The sequence below is a fragment of the Nycticebus coucang genome, chromosome 18, assembly GCF_027406575.1.
Source record: "Nycticebus coucang isolate mNycCou1 chromosome 18, mNycCou1.pri, whole genome shotgun sequence".
Taxonomy (NCBI): Eukaryota; Metazoa; Chordata; class Mammalia; order Primates; family Lorisidae; genus Nycticebus; species Nycticebus coucang.
In genome coordinates, this window is record NC_069797.1 from 39,082,377 (window position 1) to 39,102,823 (window position 20,447).

The 20,447-nt window shown below is 41.7% G+C and overlaps 1 protein-coding gene and 1 pseudogene across 15 annotated transcripts in view; one reads left to right on the plus strand and one right to left on the minus strand.

Moving 5' to 3' along the window:
* The first annotated feature begins 2,267 nt into the window (after nucleotides 1-2,267).
* The window catches only part of SYNRG (synergin gamma), a 95,516-nt gene continuing 77,336 nt past the window's right edge, over nucleotides 2,268-20,447 (plus strand). For all 15 annotated transcript variants that reach the window (XM_053570269.1, XM_053570259.1, XM_053570262.1 and 12 more), the window contains exons 1-2: nucleotides 2,268-2,390; nucleotides 17,918-17,958. In XM_053570269.1, the coding sequence (XP_053426244.1) occupies nucleotides 2,314-2,390; nucleotides 17,918-17,958 (118 nt within the window). In that variant the 5' untranslated portion in view covers nucleotides 2,268-2,313. The remainder of the gene's footprint in view (nucleotides 2,391-17,917; nucleotides 17,959-20,447) is intronic.
* Nucleotides 9,885-10,532, minus strand: LOC128570789 (suppressor of IKBKE 1-like; annotated as a pseudogene).

Here is a 20,447-nt window from a genome sequence, read left to right on the forward strand (position 1 = left end):
AGCAGAGTAGGGCACTAGCCCCATATGCCGGAGGTGGCGGGTTCAAACTCAGCCCTGGCCAAAAAAAAAAAACTGCAAAAAAAAAAAAAAGATAGCTGGTATACCAGTATAGGACACTCATCATGAATGGAATTTGCAAGCCCTGGGTGAGTCAGTGAGTTAATGGTGAATATGTATGTGAAGGCCTAGGATATTACTGTGCACTGCTGTAGACTTTATAAACACTACATTCTACACTACATGCACTAATTAAAAAATATTTCGTCAATTATAAATTTCTTAGTTTTTTAAACTTTTTGACACTTCCAATAACACTTAAGTTCAAACACAAACACTGTACAGCTCTACAAAAATATTTTCTTCATAGTCTTATCCTATAGCCCAAGTATAGTGGCTCATACCTGTAATCCTAGCACTCTGGAAGGCTGAGGTGGGAGGATCCCTTGAGACCAGCCTGAGCAAGAGCAAGACCCCATTTCTACGAAAAATGAGACAAGTAAGGTAGGCCTTGTGGCAGGCACCTGTAGTCCTAGCTACTTCGGAGGCTGAGACAGGAGAATCACTTGAACCCAAGAGTTTGATGTTGCTGTGAGCTAAGTTGACGCCATGCACTCTAGCCTGGGCAAAAGAGTGAGACTCAGTCTCAAAAAAAAAATCTTACTCGATAAAATATTTTTAATTTTTTTGCCTTTTGAACTTTTTTATTAAAAATTAAGACAAAAACATTAACCTAGGCCTAAAAAGGATTGGGAACATCAGTATCACTGTCTTCCACATCCTTATCTTGTCCTACCATTGTAAGTGCTGTCCATAGCTGACTGAAATGTCATTATGAGGTACATGACTAATGGAGCAAGTGCTCTGTAAGATCTAAGGTCATGATGCTGAAACCTCACAGGAGGCTTCCAACCCAGATTGGGGATGTCGTGGAAAGCTGGCATCTTGAGTTAAATCTGCAAATACAGAAATCAAGACGCAAAGAGGGACAAAGCATTCCAGGCACGGACCGAGGTTTCATCATCTATAATCCCTGATTTGACTTTTATTTTCCCCTATGTAAGCACCGATCTGTAAATAAAGTTTCTAGAGAAACCTCTACCAACTTGGTTTGTCACGCTATTAATACTGAATTTAGAGCCCTATAATAAGCTATAAGCAGTTGGAACTATCTGCTACATAAATTTCAGTTTTGCCCAAAGGGGAGGAGTGAAGTTTGTGACAGTTACGAAAATAAAAAAAACACTTAGAATGTAACAGCTGACTGAAATGAGCCAGGACTCTCTGGAATCAAATTGGCCAAAGTTTGAATCCTGATTCTACTTGTAGCAGGTGTTTGTGTGAACTGAACAAATGACATTAACTCCTTAACTTTGACTTCCTTGATCTGCCGAACAAATGGTAACTTTCTACACATTCCAGTAAAAGTCTTGAGACGAGTAAAAAAGCTAGTAAGCAAACTATTTGAAGACTTGAAGGTTTACATCTATCATGTTTTACTCCCAGACAGTAGTTTCACTAGGAAAAAATCACAGTAAAAATTATGAGCAGGTCGGTTCAGAGTAATTACGAACTGCTTTCCAAACCACTGTTTTGCCCTTACAAGAACACGCTGGTGGTGGCACAATGGCAGAGCCAAATACAAGAATAGCGCGTCTTAGAGGCTTTTTACGAGGACTGGTTTTATGTGCTCGTGGTTGGTTTGCTAGAGTAAATTTTAAATACCTTCATTGTCTCGCGTGAGTGTCAAAGGAACCCGCGGAATTCCAAGGAAAGGGTAGAAAGCTGATTACGAATCGGTGCAGTGAGGCTATCAAAGGGTCATCCAAGAACCATCTATTCCTTATGACTAAAAAGTAACAATGGGGGCGGCGCCTGTGGCTCAAAGGGGTAGGGCGCCAACCCCATATGCCGGAGGTGGCGGGTTCAAACCCCACCTGTCTACCCTCCATCCAGTTTAAAACTACTCTTCCACTAACTGAGATCACGGTTTTCAAACAGGAGCAACAGCACCTTGCCGCTCGGCCGCCAGCTGGGCCCTGCCAAGAGCCTTAGCCAGACAACGAATCAGCCCCCTTGGAGGGGCGCCCGAACCAGCCCCAGGGGTATAACCGCACCTGGCGGATCACCGGCAGCACTGGGTCCCGTGACGAGGGTGCGCCGCCCCGCGGGCCGCGGAGTCACGTGGACCGGAGGCCCCGCCCCGTCCTGCGGTCGGCGGCGAGGTGGGGCCTGGCGTGTGCCCCGGAAGTGGCTGTCTTCCCCTGACAGCTGCTGATCAAGAGGTGGCGGCGGCGGCGGCGGCGCTGGAGCAAGATGGCGCTGCGGCCGGGAACGGGAGCTAGCGGCGGCGGGGCCGCGGGAGCCGGCGCGGGGGCCGCCGGGGGGAGCAGGTGGGTGTGCAGAGCCGGGTGGCAGCCGGGTGGGACTCCTCCTGGCCTCCGGAGACCGGCTGGCCTACGCGGCGGCGAGGGTGCTTGGCGGTTATGGCGGTTTTCGCCAGATCCGACCCTCTTCCTTGGCACTGGGCTGCGGGAGAAGGGTCGTGCTCCAGGGACCCGGGCGGAAGATGGCAGGTGGAGCCCGGGCGCCCCACGTTTGTGTTCCAGGCTCGGCCTCTCGGCTGCTTGAAACAGCGGGGAGCGGGGAAGGAGCAGGGGAGGGTCCGCCTGGGGGGTCTGGGTACACGGGGAACCCCGACTCCTCTCTCCCAGCCCTGGCTGCGTCTGAACCGAGCACAGTCTTCCTTTTCCTAGGGCTTTCCGAGCTTGACAAGAGCTGTTAGGGAGAAGGCTTTGAAAAATCTGGTCGCAAAGCTAGGGAAACTGCTTCCAAGATGCGTACTATTTGTCTTTTCCCCTTCTAGAAAGTCGGGTCCTCCTCTTTATTTCCTAACACGCGACAAAGAGCAAGAAAATCTGAAGGCCTTTGATTAGTAATTGTCTTGAGATAGAGCTCTTGTCTTGTGGCAGTAATTCTGGAGACTTCTGTCTCCCTTTTAAAAGGGCATTTAAAAACAAAAGAAAAATTCGTTGTTAAACAGCAGTTACACATTTATTAGAACAAAGCTTCCAGACTTTTACTTAGCTCTTAAACAAATCTGCCCTCTGTTGTATTTCATCTAATAATTGCCTGTGGTTTTTACACTCCAATCGGTAAGGGAGATGTACTTCTGCAACTTGACGAGTGCATTATCCTGTAAGGAAGTATTTTATTCCAGAAAGTTTTCACCCCACTTCTTTATAGAAGTGACCTAGTCTGATTTTGTTCCATTAGCCTACACACACATTTGGGAATAAAATTAGCCTTTTTTTTTCAGTATCCTGAATTATCTCTGGAAAACGAAGTGTTAGTTTTTTGATATGCAGTTTTAATTTTGGAGTCATGAACGCTACAAAAGTGTAAGGTCTTTAAAGTTATCACCTCTTGCAGGTGCTTGAAACGAGAGCAGTTTCTGTTCAATAAACTACCTGTATGGAGCCCCATTTTTCGTTTCCTCTGACCATCATTGACTTTAGATTTTAAACTTTTTGCTTTCTCTCTTGTTTTCACTGCTTCATTAAAGTTTTTCATAAACATAGCAGAAGTCAGCTTCTGGCTGGAGAAGAAAAATACATAGTAATCTCTCTTCTGTTTCTGTTTTATATATAATGATAGTTTCCAAAACGTTCCTGAGTGGCATTAATGTGACTGATTATATGATTAATTATGGCACCTAGTTCTGAGAAAATATTTGAAATTCAAGGCCCACATTTTTATTTGCTTTTTAAAAAGATGTTTTTTGCTGCTCAGGGGGCTGAGGCAAGAGAATCGCGTAAGCCCAAGAGTTAGAGGTTGCTGTGAGTCCTGTGACGCCACGGTACTCTACCCGAGGGCGGTACAGTGAGACTCTGTCTCTACAAAAAAAAAAGATGTTTTTTTGGGTGAAGAAGAGCTCAGGTGCAGAAAACTGAGTGGATCATTCCCTCATTTGAATGGAGAAAATCGGTGAACTATAACTCCCTATATTTCATACATAGGCTTTATAGAATAGGCTCTGTTCCTAGAGCGTAAGCAAAACACAGGAACATTTTCCAGATTTAATATTAGCCTATTTGATTGGTATCCTGAATGGGCTACTTTGGAATAAATGGTAAAGCTATATAAGGGGAAAAAAATTCCAAGAGATGAGAAGTATAATTTTTTTTCATAAAGTAAGGCAGAAGAAAAAAGAGTTGAAAGATCTATATTAGTCTATAATCATTCAACTGGTAGTCATTGAATACCTACAGGAGTAAGGTATTGTTCTTAATGCTATAAATATATCCAATACATGACTAATATCATGGGAGAACGTACAAAATAACTGGTACAACGTGAGGGAGAACAAAGAGGTCACATCCTTCTGGAGTGTTATCATTTGTGAGCTTGTCCGTTTCTTCCTGCTCTTTTATAAACTTGTCTATGGGCTTCCTCATCTTACACGCTTTCAGAACATTTTTTGCATATACTAATAGAAAACATTCTGTATATTTGTGGATTTCAGCCATAGTGAAAGCAAAGAAAAGATTTCAGCTGGGCAACAGAGGCAGAGGTTGAGGAGGGGAGTCAAGAGATTGTCATAGAGATGGGAAGGCCCCAGTGGACACTACTCAAACAACACACCTGCAGAGCCAGATCGACTGTGGCACTGAATGGAGAGGAAGAGTTTTATGAAATAAAACTGAGAAAGTTGTTCCAAAATACAGAGAGCCTTGCGTTTAAACTAAGGAAATTCATTGTTTTAACTCCAGGAGTCATCTTTCTAAAGGATCATGTAATAATTTAATAATGGTCCTTTCCAATGATGTATCTCACCTAGCTGCATGAAATGCATTTGAAACCACAGAATCTGGAAGGGGGATATCCATTAGGAAGTCTTTATGTAGGAGTCCAGGCTGGAGAAATGAAGACTGGTAGCAAAGGTAACTGAAAAGGAGGCCTAGTTGAGACAGCATGTGACAAATAGAGCTCACAAATCTGCTTTCGTACTGAAACATAAGTAATGCAAGAATTAGTGGTTTTACCTTTGAAATCAAATTGTCAGTCATCTTGCTGCCCAGTTTTTTGCCAAGCATCTGCTGTCTTATCAGTGTTTTAGCTACCCATCTAATCAGTCTTTAAGCATCTTGATATTATTTATCTAAATACTTCAGAGAATCATGTGATTAGTACATATAGATCACTAAGCAGTTTGGGTTGCAAAATTTTTCCTACAGTAAATCATGTTTATAGTGTTAATTTTGTTTTGTCTTCAAAGTAACTTTTACTATCTATTGGCATGTTCTTTGTGATTTACTTAGTTGGGACCTTGGCATACTTTTGGTTCCGTGTCTTCGTTTGACAGGGGATGAAGGGGATTGCACAGAGCTTTGCTGTTACTTTATGGCAGAGCTGGAAAAAGAGAAAAACTTATGTGTAACACAAGTTTCCAGTTTTTAGTAAGCCATATTGGTAATTTAAATCTTTAAAGATGATTTTTTAAAATCTTGACAGGTTGATTATATAAATCATTCATTGCTCCAAAATTATCAGCGTTAGTATATAAATCAATGGTTCTCAACTTTCCTAATGCCATGACCCTTTAATACAGTTCTTCATGTTGTGGTGACTCCCAACCATAAAATTATTTTCATTGCTACTTCATAACTGTAATTTTGCTATTTTTATGAATCATAATGTAAATATCTGATATGCAGAATGTTCTTAGGCGACCCCTGTGAAAGGGTCGTTCGATCCCCAAAGGGGTCGCGATCCACAGGTTGAGAACCCCTGATAAAATAATGTCTTTAAAAATTGAATTTAAGTATACCTCATTTTATTGCACTTCACAGACACTGGTTTATTTTATAAGTTGACGGTTTGAGGCACCCCTATGTTGAGCAAGTTTATCGGCACCATTTTTCCAGCTGCAGGTGGTCATTTCATGTGCTGTGTCTCATTTTGGTAATTCTTGCAATATTTCAAACTTTTACCTTACTATTACCTGTGATAGTGATCTGTGACCAGTGATCTTAGATGATGTAATTATTTTGGGGTATCAGAAACTCCACCCATGTACGACTGCAAACTTAGCTGATAAATGTTCTATGCATTCTGACTGTTCCACCAGCTAGCTGTTCTGCCTTCTCCCTCCTCCTTTTCAGGCCTCCCTATTCCCTGACACAAAACAATATTGAAATACGGGCAATCAATAGCCCTACAATGGCCTATAAGTGTGCCAGTGAAAGGATGAGTTGCCCCATCTCTTACTTTAAATCAAAAGCTAAAATGATTAAATTTAGTCACTAATCACATTAAAAGCAGAGACTGGCCAAAAGCTAGGCATCTTGCATCAAATAGTCAAATTGTGAATGCAAAGGAAAAGTTCTTGAAAGAAACTAAAAGTGCTATTCCAGTGAACACAAGAATGATAAGAAAGTGAAACAGCCTTATTGCTGATAGGGAGAAAGTTTTAATGATCTGAGTAGAAGACCAAACTATGCAAACATTTCCTTAAACCAAAGCCTAACGCAAAGTAAGGTCCTAACTTTGATTCTGTGAAGGTTGACGGGTGAGGAAACTGCAGAAGAAAGGTTGGAAGCTAGGTAGGAGTTGGTATATGAGATTTGTGAGATGGTATATGAGGAAAGAAGCAGGCTCTGTAATAGTGCAAGGTCAGCAAGTGCTATACCAAGTTGTCCATAAGATCTAGTGAAGGTAATTGATGAAGATGGTTACCACAATAAACAAATTTTCAAAGTAGACAAATAGCCTTCTGTTGGGAGAAGATGCCATCTAAGACTTTCACAGAGAAGAGAAATCAGTGCGTGACTTCAAAGTTTCAAAAGACAGAATGACTCGCTTTAGAGACTAATGATGCTGGGAACTTTAAGTTGAAGCCAGTGCCATTTGCCATTCCTAAAATTCTTGGGCCTCTTTAAGAATTATGCTCTGGGCCTGTAAGTGTACTCTGCCTGTGCTCTATAAAAGGAACAACAAAGCCTGGATAATAGTACATCTATTTACAGCATGATTTATAAAATATTTTAATCCCATTGTTGAGACCTACTGCTCAGAAAAAAAAGATTCCTTTCAAAATGTTGCTGCTCATTGACAATGAACCTAATCACCCAAGAACTCTGATGGAGATGTATAAAGTGGTTAATGTTGCTTTTACACCTGTTGACACATTATCCATTCCTCAGTTCATGGATCTACTTTCTTTTTTTCTTTGTAGAGACAGAGTCTCACTTTATGGCCCTCGGTAGAGTGCCATGGCATCACACAGCTCACAGCAACCTCCAACTCCTGGGCCTAAGCGATTCTCTTGCCTCAGCCTCCCGAGTAGCTGGGACTACAGGCGCCCGTCACAACGCCCAGCTATTTTTTTGGTTGCAGTTCAGCTGGGGCCGGGCTTGAACCTGCCACCCTCGGCATATGGGGCCAGCGCCTTACCGACTGAGCCAGAGGCGCCGCCCCATGGATCTACTTTCAACTTTGTTATTTAAGTAGGGCACCGGCCCCATATGCCGAGGGTGGCAAGTTCAAACCCAGCCCCAGCCAAACTGCGGGTTCAAACCCAGCCCCGGCCAAACTGCAACAACAAAATAGCCGGGTGTTGTGGCGGGCGCCTGTAGTCCCAGCTGCTTGGGAGGCTGAGGCAAGAGAATCGCATAAGCCCAAGAGTTAGAGGTTGCTGTGAGCCGTGTGACGTCATGGCACTCTACCCGAGGGCGGTACAGTGAGACTCTGTCTCTACAAAAAGAAAAAAAAAAAGAAAATTTCATAAGGCTTTAGCTACCACAGATTCCTATTTGGATTTGGGAAAATTGAATTGAAAACTTTCTGGAAGGGATTCACCATTCTAGATGCCATTAAGAACATTCATGGGCCAGGCGCGGTGGCTCACACCTGTAATCCTAGCACTCTGGGAGGCCGAGGTGGGTGGATTGCCTGAACTGATAAGTTTGAGACCAGCCTGAGCCAAAGCTAGCTAGACCTTGCCTCTAAAAATAGCCAGGCGTTGTGGTGGGTGCCTATACTCCCAGTTACTCGGGAGGCTGAGCAAGAGAATCATTTGAACTCAAGAGTTTGAGGTTGCTGTGAGCTATGATGCCATTGCACTCTACCAAGGGCAACAAAGTGAGACTGTGTCTCAAAAAAAAAAAAAAAAGAACATTCATGATTCATGGGATAAAGTCAAAATATCAAAATAAACAGGAGTTTGGAAGAAGTTGAGTCCAGCCTTCATGGATGGCTTTGAAGGAGTTTAAGACTTCAGTGAAGCAAGTAATTGGAGATATGGTAGAAATAGCAAGAGAACTAGACTTAGAAGTGGAGCCTGAAGATGTGACTAAATTGCTGCAGTCTCATGATAAAACTTGAACAGACCAAGTAATTAATTCTTTTCTTTTTTTTTGACTGGAGTTTGTTCTTTATAGCTCTAAAAAAGGAATTTTACATCACATATAAAAACTCTTTAATACTGTGTCATGCAGTTATGATGTTATACTGAAAAATATTGACAGGTTTAGCATTCATTTACTTCAACTATCTTTTGGAACATCTCAATAGATAGTGTAATAGGAAGTAATTGATTAATTTGAGATTTGAGTAAACGGGAATGAGTTGATGAGTGAATCTAGTTGACTGCTGAGTATCTGAATAATAATGTTCCTCTGTTAGGCTTGGCGCCTGTAGCTCAGCAGGGAAGGGGCCAGCCACATACACCTGAGCTGGCAGGTTTGAACCCAGCCCCGACCTGCCAAATAACAATGACAACTACACCCACAGCACTCTACCAAGGACAACATAGTAAAACTCCATCACAAAAAAACAGTGTCCTCTGTTGCCTATATAGCATTATGAATGTAATAACTCTGATTAAATAATGAAACTACTTCTGTGTGAAAAATGGATCTTAAATAAAAAACCAACCACTATTGCTTGTAATGAAAGACATCCATACAAGTGATGGTTCTTAACTATAAAATGGAAGTTATATACAAATTAAACAGTAGAGTATAGTACCCAAGAACTAGAATGTGAATAAATTTATGATATCCTCTTCACACTGCGTGAACTATGTAATTTGAAGATTTCTTAGTAGAACACAATTGAAAAATTGACTACTACATTTGTTTGTGTTTTTTGTTTTTGACTACTTATATTTAATAGAATAAATAAAAGCTACTTTTAGCATTTGAATTAAGTGCACATGTGTGCGTGCACATACAGAGGACAAGTTCCTCAGCTTTGAACAATATGAACTTTGCACACGATAATTATACTGTCACTGAGAAAAAATCGTTAATGTACTTCACGTATGTTTACTGGGGACTTAACAGTAGTTCTCTCAAATAAAGAGTAAAGACACCAGGTCACAAAGTGCCAACTCTCAGCACCAGAGAGACTTAAACCTTCACAGGTGAAATGACATTACAAATCAGAGACTCACCCAACTAGTTCTGTGGAACTGTATTACTTTTGTCAAATGGAAAAAAATCCAAGTTTATGTTAAATAGATTTAAAAAGTTAGATCTCTTAAAAATCCTTAGAAGTATATTTTATAATGCTATATAAAATAAAACTGTTGGTTTATAAGAAAATGCTCAGTTTCAGAGATATGAAAAACAAAATGACCTGAAAACACAGATTATGTAAACTGAGGTCCCAGAAAGGAAAATTAAAAGCAGTCTTTTAGAGAAAGAAGTAGTAAAACTCAGTGTGTATTTGCACTAATACACCTGAAAACTGTTTTGTGGACAGCCAATACTGAAAGGAAATTCTAAAATGCCACCTGATAACTCTAATCAACACTAAATCAAGTCTGAGGCAAGAGACTGAATGGACAATAATTGAATGGGAAAATAGTAGATAGATAATCTTGATGACAGATAATCTTTAGCCATCCGAGTTCAGTTATTTGATGTCTTGGGAAGCTGTGTCCATCGAGCTTTCTGACTTGTAGAGACTCACTGCTGATGGACAGTAATTCTCGAATTTCCTTATTTTCAAGCTCTAATTGGGCTAGTTTTTCCTGAATCTTACAAAACTGGTCATCATCCACTTGGACCGCTTTCCTCATCACTTTTCCCATTTCACAGATTCTGTCAATCTGACTTTCAATTTCTGCAGAGTGAGACTGGTGAGCTTTCAGGACTGGTTCGGCATCCACTGCTTTTTTAGCAACCATTAATTGTAATATCTGTTTCCGGTACTTGCTCATGATGAGTTCCAAAGCATCCTGGTGTTCCTCCAAGGAAACCCACAGCTCTGGTCCGGAAGCGCCATCCCTGCCTCCCACATAGCGGCCACTCTCTGGTGCAGGGCCACCGACTGACCCACCAGCGACTCGGTGGCTGCATCCTGCTCTGCAGCCTCTCCAGCAGCGTCTTGGCATCTGTCAGGATTTTTTCGATGGTGCAGCTCATAGTGGCGGCAAGACCCCTAAGTAATTACTTATGGATAAGGAAAGAAAGTGGTTTCTTGAGGTGGAATCTACTCCCGGTGAAGATGCTATGAACATTGTTGAAATGACGACAAAGGATTTAGAAGTATCGTGAACGTAGTTGCTAAAGCAGAGCAGGATTTGAGAGGACTCACTCTAATTTTGGAAGAAGTTCTACTGTGGGTAAGATGCTATCAAACTGCATTGCATGCTACAGAGAAATCTTTCATGAAAGGAAGATTCAATTTATGTGGCAGACTTTACCATTAGCTCATTTTTAAAAGTTCCCTCATCCACCCCAACCTTCAGTAACCACTACCCTGATCAGTTAGCAGCTGTCAACATGGAGGCAAAACCCTGCTCCAGCAAACAGATTACCCCTTGCAGAAAGCTCAGATGATGATTAGCATTTTTTAGTAACAAAATGTTTTTATATTAAGGTATGTACATTTTTAAAAACATAATGCTGTTGCACACTTACTAGACTACAGGATAATACAAACATAACTTTTATACGCACTAGACTACAGGATAATACAAACATAACTTTTAGCCGTACTTTTGGGTGGCTCATTTTATTGCAATATTCACTTCATTGTGGTGATCTGGAACCAAACTCCCAGTATCTCCAAGGTATCCCTGGTACTACCAGATTTCAACTTATAACTTAAACCTTTTGTCCAGTTAACATGTTACTTAGCTAAGGTCTTCTGCACAGTTCAAAAAAGCTTTTCACCCTTTGGGCCTCTCTTTGAGTGCAGACTTGCTTGTCAGCAGCAGGATTTGCCTATGATCCAGAACTTCTTTTTTTTTTTTTTTGTAGAGACAGAATCTCAGTTTATGGCCCTCGGTAGAGTGCCGTGGCCTCACACAGCTCACAGCAACCTCCGACTCCTGGCCTTAAGCGATTCTCTTGCCTCAGCCTCCCGAGTAGCTGGGACTACAGGCGCCTGCCACAACGCCCAGCTATTTTTTGGTTGCAGTTCAGCCGGGGCCGGGTTTGAACCCGCCACCCTCGGTATATGGGGCCGGCGCCCTACCGACTGAGCCACAGGTGCTACCCGATCCAGAACAATACTATAAATACCACAAAATAGATGCTCAACTAGAACTCTGTAAACCACCTTACAAAATTCTTTGAAAATTAAACATTTTAGAGCTAGACTCTAAAGTTCAGTTCTCAGCATTTTTCTGGGGGACAGAGTTGTGTAAGGGAAGAACCAGGGACGTTCTTCACCGAGAGTTGCTGCTGTTTCCTGCTTCAACAGTGCTGGGATGGAACCTGGCGCTCGTCCATGTCTTACTACTTTGACCGCAATGATGAGGCTTTGAAGGATTTTGTCAAGTACTTTCTTCGCCAATCTCATGAGGAGAGGGAACATACAGAGAAACTGAAGAAGCTGCAGAATCAATAAGGTGGCAGAATCTTCCTTCGAGATATAAAGAATCCAGACTGTGATGACTGGGAGAATGGGCTGAATGCTATGAAGTGTGTGTTACTCTTGGGAAAAAGTGTGCATCAGTCACTACTGGAACTGCACAAACTGGCCACTGACAAAAATAACCCTCGCTTGTGTGACTTCATTGAGACATATTACCTGAACTAGCAGGTGAAATCCATCAAAGAACTGGGTGACCACTATCCATCCTGCGCAAAATGGGAGCCCCTAAGGCTGGCACGGCAGAGTATCTCTTTGACAAGCACACCTTGGGAGACATAATGAGAGCTAAGCCTTAGGCTAACTTCCCTGTAGTCAGGGGTGACTTCCATGATCACCAAGGCAGTGCAGATATGTTGGGGTTTCCTTTACCTTTTTTTTTTTTTTGTGGTTTCTTTTTTTTTTTTTTTTTTGGCCGAGGCTGGGTTTGAACCCACCACCTCCAGCATATGGGACTGGTGCCCTATCCCTTTGAGCCACAGGCGCCGCCCAGAGTTATTTTTTTTTTTTTTTTTGTAGAGACAGAGTCTCACTTTATGGCCCTCGGTAGAGTGCCGTGGCCTCACACAGCTCAAAGCAACTCCAACTCCTGGGCTTAAGCGATTCTCTTGCCTCAGCCTCCCGAGTAGCTGGGACTATGGGTGCCCGCCACGACACCCAGCTATTTTTTTCCTTTACCTTTTCTATAAGTTGTACCAAAACATCCACTTAAGTTCTTTCATTTGTACCATTCCTTCAAATAAAGACATTTGGTACACACACACTAAAAAGAAAAGAAAAATAAGTTATCAAGCCAAACTGCTCACTTGGTGCAGCAGAGCCAGGCACTGACATGGACTTTTGCAGCAGGAGAAACAGGCATTTTAATTTTAATTGCATGGTGCCATGGAAGGAGAATAGCAGCTAATGCTTAAAATCCAAATTCCTCAGTGGCTTACAAGCCAGGGTTTTTAAAGGTAGGGGTACATTTCAGGCAGGCAGGCAAAATTGTAAATCCGTACATGGAGGTTAAACATTGGCCTGGCCCCAAAAGCAGGATATCCTCAAGTGGGGACCTACAAATGATAGGTAGTCTCAGGGATTCCTCGATTAGCAGAAAGGAGTATCAGGATGGGCATGACTGTCCCCAGGCCCTTCAGGGAGGGATTTATAAAAAAGAACAGCTTGTTCAGCCATCAGTTTTCGTTTCCTCAGATCCTTCTTACTTGCATTTTCTATCTGAAAAACAACTTGAGAACACAAGTTATGAAAACATCTGATATGGTTTGGACATTTGGCCCCTCCAAATCCCATGTTGAAATATGATTCCTGGTTCTGTAGCTCAAGCAGCTAGGGTGCTAGCCACATACACCGGAGTTGGCAGGTTCAAATCCAGCCCAGGCCCCACCAAACAACAATGATGATAACTACAACCAAAAAAAAAAACAAATAGGTGTTGTGGTGGGTGCCTGTAATCACAAGCTACTTGGGAGGCTGAGGCAAGAGAATCGCTTAAGCCCAAGAGTCTGAGGTTGCTGTGAGCTGTGACATCATGGCACTCTACCCAGGGCAACAGCTTGAGACTCTGTCTCAAAAAGAAAAAAAAAAAAAGACGATTCCCAATATTGGAAGTGGGCTGTGGTGGGAGGGGCTTGAGTCATAGGGGAAAATCCCTTAGAATGGTTTGGTGCCCTCCCCTTGGAGATGAGTGGCTGGTTGTTTAAGGAGTGTGAACCCTCTCCCCCTTCTTTTGCCACCGTGCATGCTTCTCCCCCTTCACCTTCCACTTGGGTTGGAACCTCCCCTAAGCCTTACCAGAACTAGGTTCTGGCACCATGCTTGTTGTACATGTAACCACATCCAAGCTTGTACCACTTGCTGCACCACAGACTTAAGAAACAAAGCGTTAGGGCAGGCAACTTTTATTCAGAGAGCAGGTAAACTGAGAGGATGGCAGGCTAATGTCCTAAAGAACCACCTTAAGTTAGTATAAACTTCCACCTCCTTTTTATGTTGCGGGGATGGGTTTTGCAAGAGGTAATTGAAGACTACAGACATCTGGACGTCAGTGAGGGTCAGAGGAGGTTGTAAAACTGCTTTCTTCTGGTCAGTCAACGTTGGAGGGTGTAGGTCACATCACAGTATTCCCTTTAAAAATCTTTAACATAGCATCATTAATTGTGAGTATACTTTCCTTATCTCCTGGGAGTTAGTTTCAGTAAAGGGACAGTTCTCATCTTCTAGCCTATGTGCAGAGCTAAGCAGAAAGAAGCTTTTAACCCAAAGGATATTACCACAGGGGGCCAGAAGCAGAATGGAGCTAGTTAAGTCCCCCTTTCATTGTTACATCTGGTAAATGTAAATAAATTACTTAGGTAATTTAAATTTTAAATTTATAAATTACCAGGTATTCCTTTTTAGGAGTACAAATGGGCTAACGGACCATCTTTTTAGTTTCCATAGGGAACCAAAAGGCCTTGTGACTCTGGCTTTCTTGGAGAGAGCTGTTGTTATTTCCATTCACTTTTTTTTTTTTTTTTTTGAGACAGAGTCTCAAGCTATAGCCCTGGGTAGAGTGCAGTGGCATCACAGCTCACAGCAACCTCAAACTCTTGGGCTTTAAGTGATTCTCTTGCCTTAGCCTCCCACGTGGCTGGGACTATAGGCACCCACACCAATGCCTGGCTATTTTTTGGTTGTAGTTGTCGTCGTTTGGCGGCCTGGGCTGGATTCGAACCCGCCAGCTCCCGTGTATGTGGCTGGTGCCCTGGCCACTTGAGCTACAGGCACCAAGCCATCTATTCACTTTTCAAGACCTGCCAGGTGCTATAGACCTTCCCCTGAAGGAACTCAAGATTTTGCATTATTTCCATGGCTGGAAGGTCCTTCAGACTCCCTAAGAGAGGTCCATGTTCTCTTCAGAAATAAGAACACATAAATTTGGTGTGCAATTCCTGGATTTCACTAAACTTAGAAATTTTGCCTTTGGATCATAGACTCCTTTCCCCACTAAGTTTTCTTCCTTGATTTGTCCCCTTTTCTTTCTAGACTCAGAGAAGAAAGTCCCACTTCATTTTCAAAGCAGATGCCTTTTGCTTCCTTGCTATTAACCTTATTTCCTCAGAAACCCTTTTTATCAATCACTGAGTGTATCTTTTGTCTCCTAAATCTTTCTTTCTGTAGGTCTCTTCCTCTGTTAAAAATGCTCACTCAAAGATCACCATTTTCAAAAGCAATGATTTTTGAAGTCTATTTGCAAAAGCAATGAAATTATTTATTTCTGAATCTTCATTCTGATCAGCTTTGCTACAGCATTAGACACTGGTAACTACTTTCTTCTTGAAATTTGGTGCTTCCTCTGTTACAACTAAGTGATAAGCAACTCCCTTGATTCTCAGTGACCAACCCTACTCATTTGCACTGTGAGAATTCTCCAAGGTTGACCTTAGTGGTCTTCTTACTAGACATACAGTCCCTTGGCTATTTCTTTTTTTTTTTTTTTTTTGAGCCAGAATTTCACTATGTCACCCTCAAGAGAGTGCTGTGCTATCACAGCTCACAGCAACCTCCAACTCTTGGGCTTAAAGTGATCCTCTTGCCTCAGCCTCCCAAGTAGCTGGGACTACAGGCACCTGCCACAATGCCCGGCTATATATTTTTGTTGTTGTTTAGCTGGCCCGGGCCAGGTTTGAACCCGCCAGCCTGGGTTAACATGGCTGGCACCCTGTCCACTGAGCTATGGGCACCACCCATTGGCTATTTCATCTATAAACACAGTTTAATTTTTTTACCTTAATTTAAAAAGAACCTAGCTAGATTTACCCAGCTCTTTTTCCTGAGCTTGATTTACTTTTCTGATTGCCTGCTAGATTGCCTCTCATGCACGCATTCCTACTCACTGGGTTCCTGACTCCAGGGAACAGCATCCTTGCCGTTGCTTCAGACTGGGCATCTTAGTGTCATCTTTAGCTCTTTCTGCTTTTTCCCTACTCTTTCACATCCTGCAGTTGCCACATCCTGTTGATTACTTCTTATACCTATCTTTCATTCACTTCTGCTTTTCCATTTCTACTGCTTTAGTTATGACCCTTGTCGTCTGTTACGATTTTCATGAAGTGGTTTTGTTGGCAATTCAGTGTAGTTGTAGCCCTGACATGAAACTAAGCATTTATACACATGCCCTGGATGCTTAAAATCTGCCAGTGAGAGAAATCTGGAAGTAGATGGGTCCTCTGCAGGACTGAGCTGCAGGATCCCAATAAAACAATAACTGAAAGCTGCCGGTAGTAAGGGCTTACTACCAGCCAGCCACTTTCCTAGTGCCTTTACTACATTATTTAATCCTCACAGCAGCCTTCATGGGAGTCACTGCTGCTGGGAGCCTCCTAAATACTCTGGGGTTGCGGTGCCCTGAAGAGAAACCATAAGCCCTGGGCAGCCCTGATTATCCTCCCTAGGATTAGAAACCCTCAGGAGCCAGCGTGAATCAGGGCAAGCTCACCTGCTGTACACGCTCCCTTCCTTTTTTTACTTACCAGCTTCTACCTGTTTTTTTATTATGGAAATACTTCTTTGTGGTTAAAAAAAATTAACATATATATAAAGCTAGAAGGAAAATATCCCTGTCTCTTCATTCCCTCTTTCCTCCCCCACGATCACTATGAACAGTTGGGGTAATCCTTCACCTACATTGATTTCTCTGAGTATCCCTGTGTCTCTAGCCTCAGAGCTTTTGCTCAAACTCTATAGTGTGCCTCTATCTTCCTTTAAGATTCTGCCCAGAAACTGTCTCCACAAAATTAACCAAGATATAATCTGTTGAATAGTTGCATCCCAAAGGGTGGGAGTCAGGGACTCACCCCACCAATATGGTTCTTTGCATATTTGTTTATGCAGGAGAGCAGAACATAATGAAAACAAAACATTGGCTGGGGTCAGGCTCTAACCCCAGTTGGTATGACTTGCTAAAATTAATCCTTTTTGGCCTGGTGCAGTGGCTCACACCTGTAATCCTAGCACTGTGGGAGGCCAAGGCACAGGGATTGCTTGAGCTCAGGAATTCAAAACTAGCCTGAGCAAGAGCAAGACCCCACCTCTACTAAAAATAGAAAAACTAGCTGGGTGTGTTGGCAGGCACCTGTAGTCCCAGGTACTGGGGAGGCTGAAGCTAGAGGATCTCTTGAGCCCAAGAGTTTGAGGTTGCTGTGAGCTATGATGATGTCATGGCACCCTACCCAGAGTGATGGAGTAAGACTCTGTCTCAAACAAAAAATTAAATTAATTTTATCTGTTACCATTTGATGACCTTTTATAGCAGTTAATATAGTTTTATCCTCTGATAGTCATTTGCCTACATCTGTGTCTTAAACATTGTGAGCCGTTTCAACCCTTTTCATACTAGACATTCAATAAATGTTCGCTGAACTGACTCTAACCTAACCGTCTCATTTTATGGATGGGGAAGTTGGAATCCAAGGGGGTCACAATAGTAACAGGACTGGGACTTAGTTTCAGGGTTGTTTTTTGTTTGTTTGTTTGTTTTTTTTGAAACAGTTTCAGTATGTTGCCCTCGGTAGAGTGCTGTGGCATCAGCACCCTAACTCTTGGGCTTAAGCGAGTCTCTTGTCTCAGCCCCCCCAAGTAGCTGGGACTGCAGGCACCCGCCACAATGCCCAGCTATGTTGTTGTTGTTGTTGTTGTTGTTGTTGTTGTTGTTGCTGCTGCAGTTGTCATTGTTATTTAGCTGGCCTGGATGGGGTTGGAACCCTCCTGCCCTGATGTATGTGGCCAGCACCCTAACCACTGAGCTATGGGCACCGAGCCTAGTTCCAGGGTCTTCTGTCTTCCATTTAAGAAAATTTCTCTCCGTACTTCCATGCTGATGGTCGTGTATCCTGTGGATGTTCTTTCTGTATTGACATTGGGCAACTCAGTATCGTACTCCAGAACCAGCTCCAGTCTCTATGATTCTTTCATCCATGGAAAATATTTCCTATTTTATTTGAAATCTTTGTACATAATGAAGATTATGATGTATTTTATTCTGTTTCAGCTTCATGTTTCCTGTTGCAGCTGGAATAAGACCCCCTCAAGGTATGTGAAAGCTCAAGTTTGAACTTTTGTTTTTCACTATCATGTTTCTGAACTTGAAGGTTTAATAGGTAAATAGAAATAAAATTCTGTGCCTGCTAAATAGAGTAAAATTATGCTACAGTCTTAAATGTATATGGCAGCTACTCTTCAAATGTCTTAAAAATTACATAATTTGGGGGGGATAATAAGGATCATTCCTCTTTTCTCCCAAACTTACGTAGACATTATATTGACAGATCGTTATTTAACCTTAAAGGTGATGAGGACTTTCAGGACAAGAGTATTAAAGAATAGGTGATGAAAATGAAATGAGCAGCAATTCTCTTAGCGATGTTTTTCTCCTATCTAGTTTTCTGCTATTATACGTTGTTAGTACTATTGGGCAAGGGCCACATCTGTGTTTTGCTCTATTAATATCTCCAGCACCTGGCATGCTGATTTGGCATAATAGGTTCCCTGTAGATATTTGTCGAATGAATAAATGAACCTCTTTAGTTATTTTATAATTATTTTTTCTTTATATGTTATGATATTATAATCATGTATGTAAAAGAGATCACATTCTAATTTAGCTTGAAGTATTTAAATCAAAAAATTCAATTAAAAAAAAAAGAACTTAAGTCTCAGTTTTATTCCTAGAAATTTCTTTATTAAGTACACCCCTTCTCTCTTGGTCTTAAACAGAGTCCACCAGTATTAATTAGTTCATATATTTTCCATAGGACTTCCTGGGGAAAAGACATGTTTTGTTCACTACTGTGTCCCTTATAGACATTGAAGGAAAGAGTCGTGAGCGTATATAATCTTGACCCTTACTGCTATGCAGCTGGGACACAGCATTGAAAGAGGAATATATCTGCTCATCTTTTCCTTCTTTCTGCTCAATTCTCCCACTGTGACATCCTCTCCCTTCCCCCACACCACACTGCCTCTGAAAACTGGCCCTTCTCACAAAGCCAGTGTTGATCAGTTAGGTAGACTTGCTAGAGAAATAGAGACTCCTAGGTCACCAGCAGAGATAAAAGATAAAGAGCAGCTCAGTAGCAGGTGGTCAGTGGCCCATCCTGTCTTTGTCTCCATTTGTAATCAGTGATGGAGGTTGAGTTTCAGGGAAATTTTTCCAAGGATCATTTGTATTCTTTTCATTGTGTTCACATTTATGCATTATTTAAGCTATCCGTAATTAGATGTGTCCCAGATTGAGATCAAATGGTTTGAGGTCTTTTGTTCTTTTGTTCTTCAGTAGGGTGTTACAGAGCTGTGTGTTATGGTTGTAATTTTGCATTTCTGTAAACAATTCCAGTAATACATGGGGTGAAGGAACCAGACAATAGAGATCCCAAAAAGTTGCCTGATGCTTCTTTTTGTGGAATTTGGAATTGGTTGAGAGATTTTTTTTTTTTTTTAAATAGATGTTAGAATGAACTTTTTGATTATTTGAAGGCTTTAAATTATTCATGGATCATTTCTGAAAGCATATATAAGAAACTGGAGGTGTCTACAAGATCATGAGTATTTTTCATTATGTACACTTTTATGCCTTTAAATGTACCAAATAATCTGAGTCACCAATTCAAAAAATAAAATCAAAATAAGTTTTAGGTCTAAAGCAGTGGTTCTCAACCTTCCTTATGCCGCGGCCCTTTAATACAGTTGAGAACAGCTGGTCTAAAGGAATAAGAGGGAATACATCTTACTGTTGGTGGATTCAATCTATGTAGTCTAATTCTCCGTGACAGCTCATGGTCTTTGCACTGGGTGTTTATCTGGAGTATTCCTCCCAAATGTTTGCATGGCTTGCTCCTTTGTTTCCTGAAATGCTGCCCTGTTAGTGAAACCTTTTCTGACTGTCCTATATAAAATAACAACCACTCCATTCCCCATTGCCCTGCTTTATTTTTTGCCCTAGCTGACATTATCACCTGATAGGTACTTATTTTTTTAATTATCTGTGTCCCCTAATTACAAGTTTCATGAGGACAAAGACCTGATTTTGTTCACTGCTGTGTCCCTAGAATGATGTCTGACGTGGAGTCAGCCCTCAAATATTTAAATAAATGAATAAATGCCTCTAATAACTATTACCTACAAATGTGGGTGTCCGTGCTTCTGACATTAAGCTAGGTATAAATAGCTTAGAAGGTCCATGAAAACTACAAGATAAACATAGTATACTTTCCCAGACATTTAATCTTTTAAATTGAAAATTTGGTAAAAAGCTCTTTATAGTTCAATCAGCATGGATGTAATAATGTGATATGTAAAATGCAAAACTAGAATTAAATTTGTGTTCAGGCTATGGCAGGTATTTTGTTTTATTCACTGCTCTATACCCAGCATATAGAACAGTCTCTATTAGAGAGCAGGCATTTACTATTTATTAAATCCCTAAAAGGATATATATTCACTTTCCTTTGTTCTTGGAAAAGTTTGGAAGACACTAGTCACTATAAATCATACTTTCAGGATAGTTTCCTGCCATTGCACTA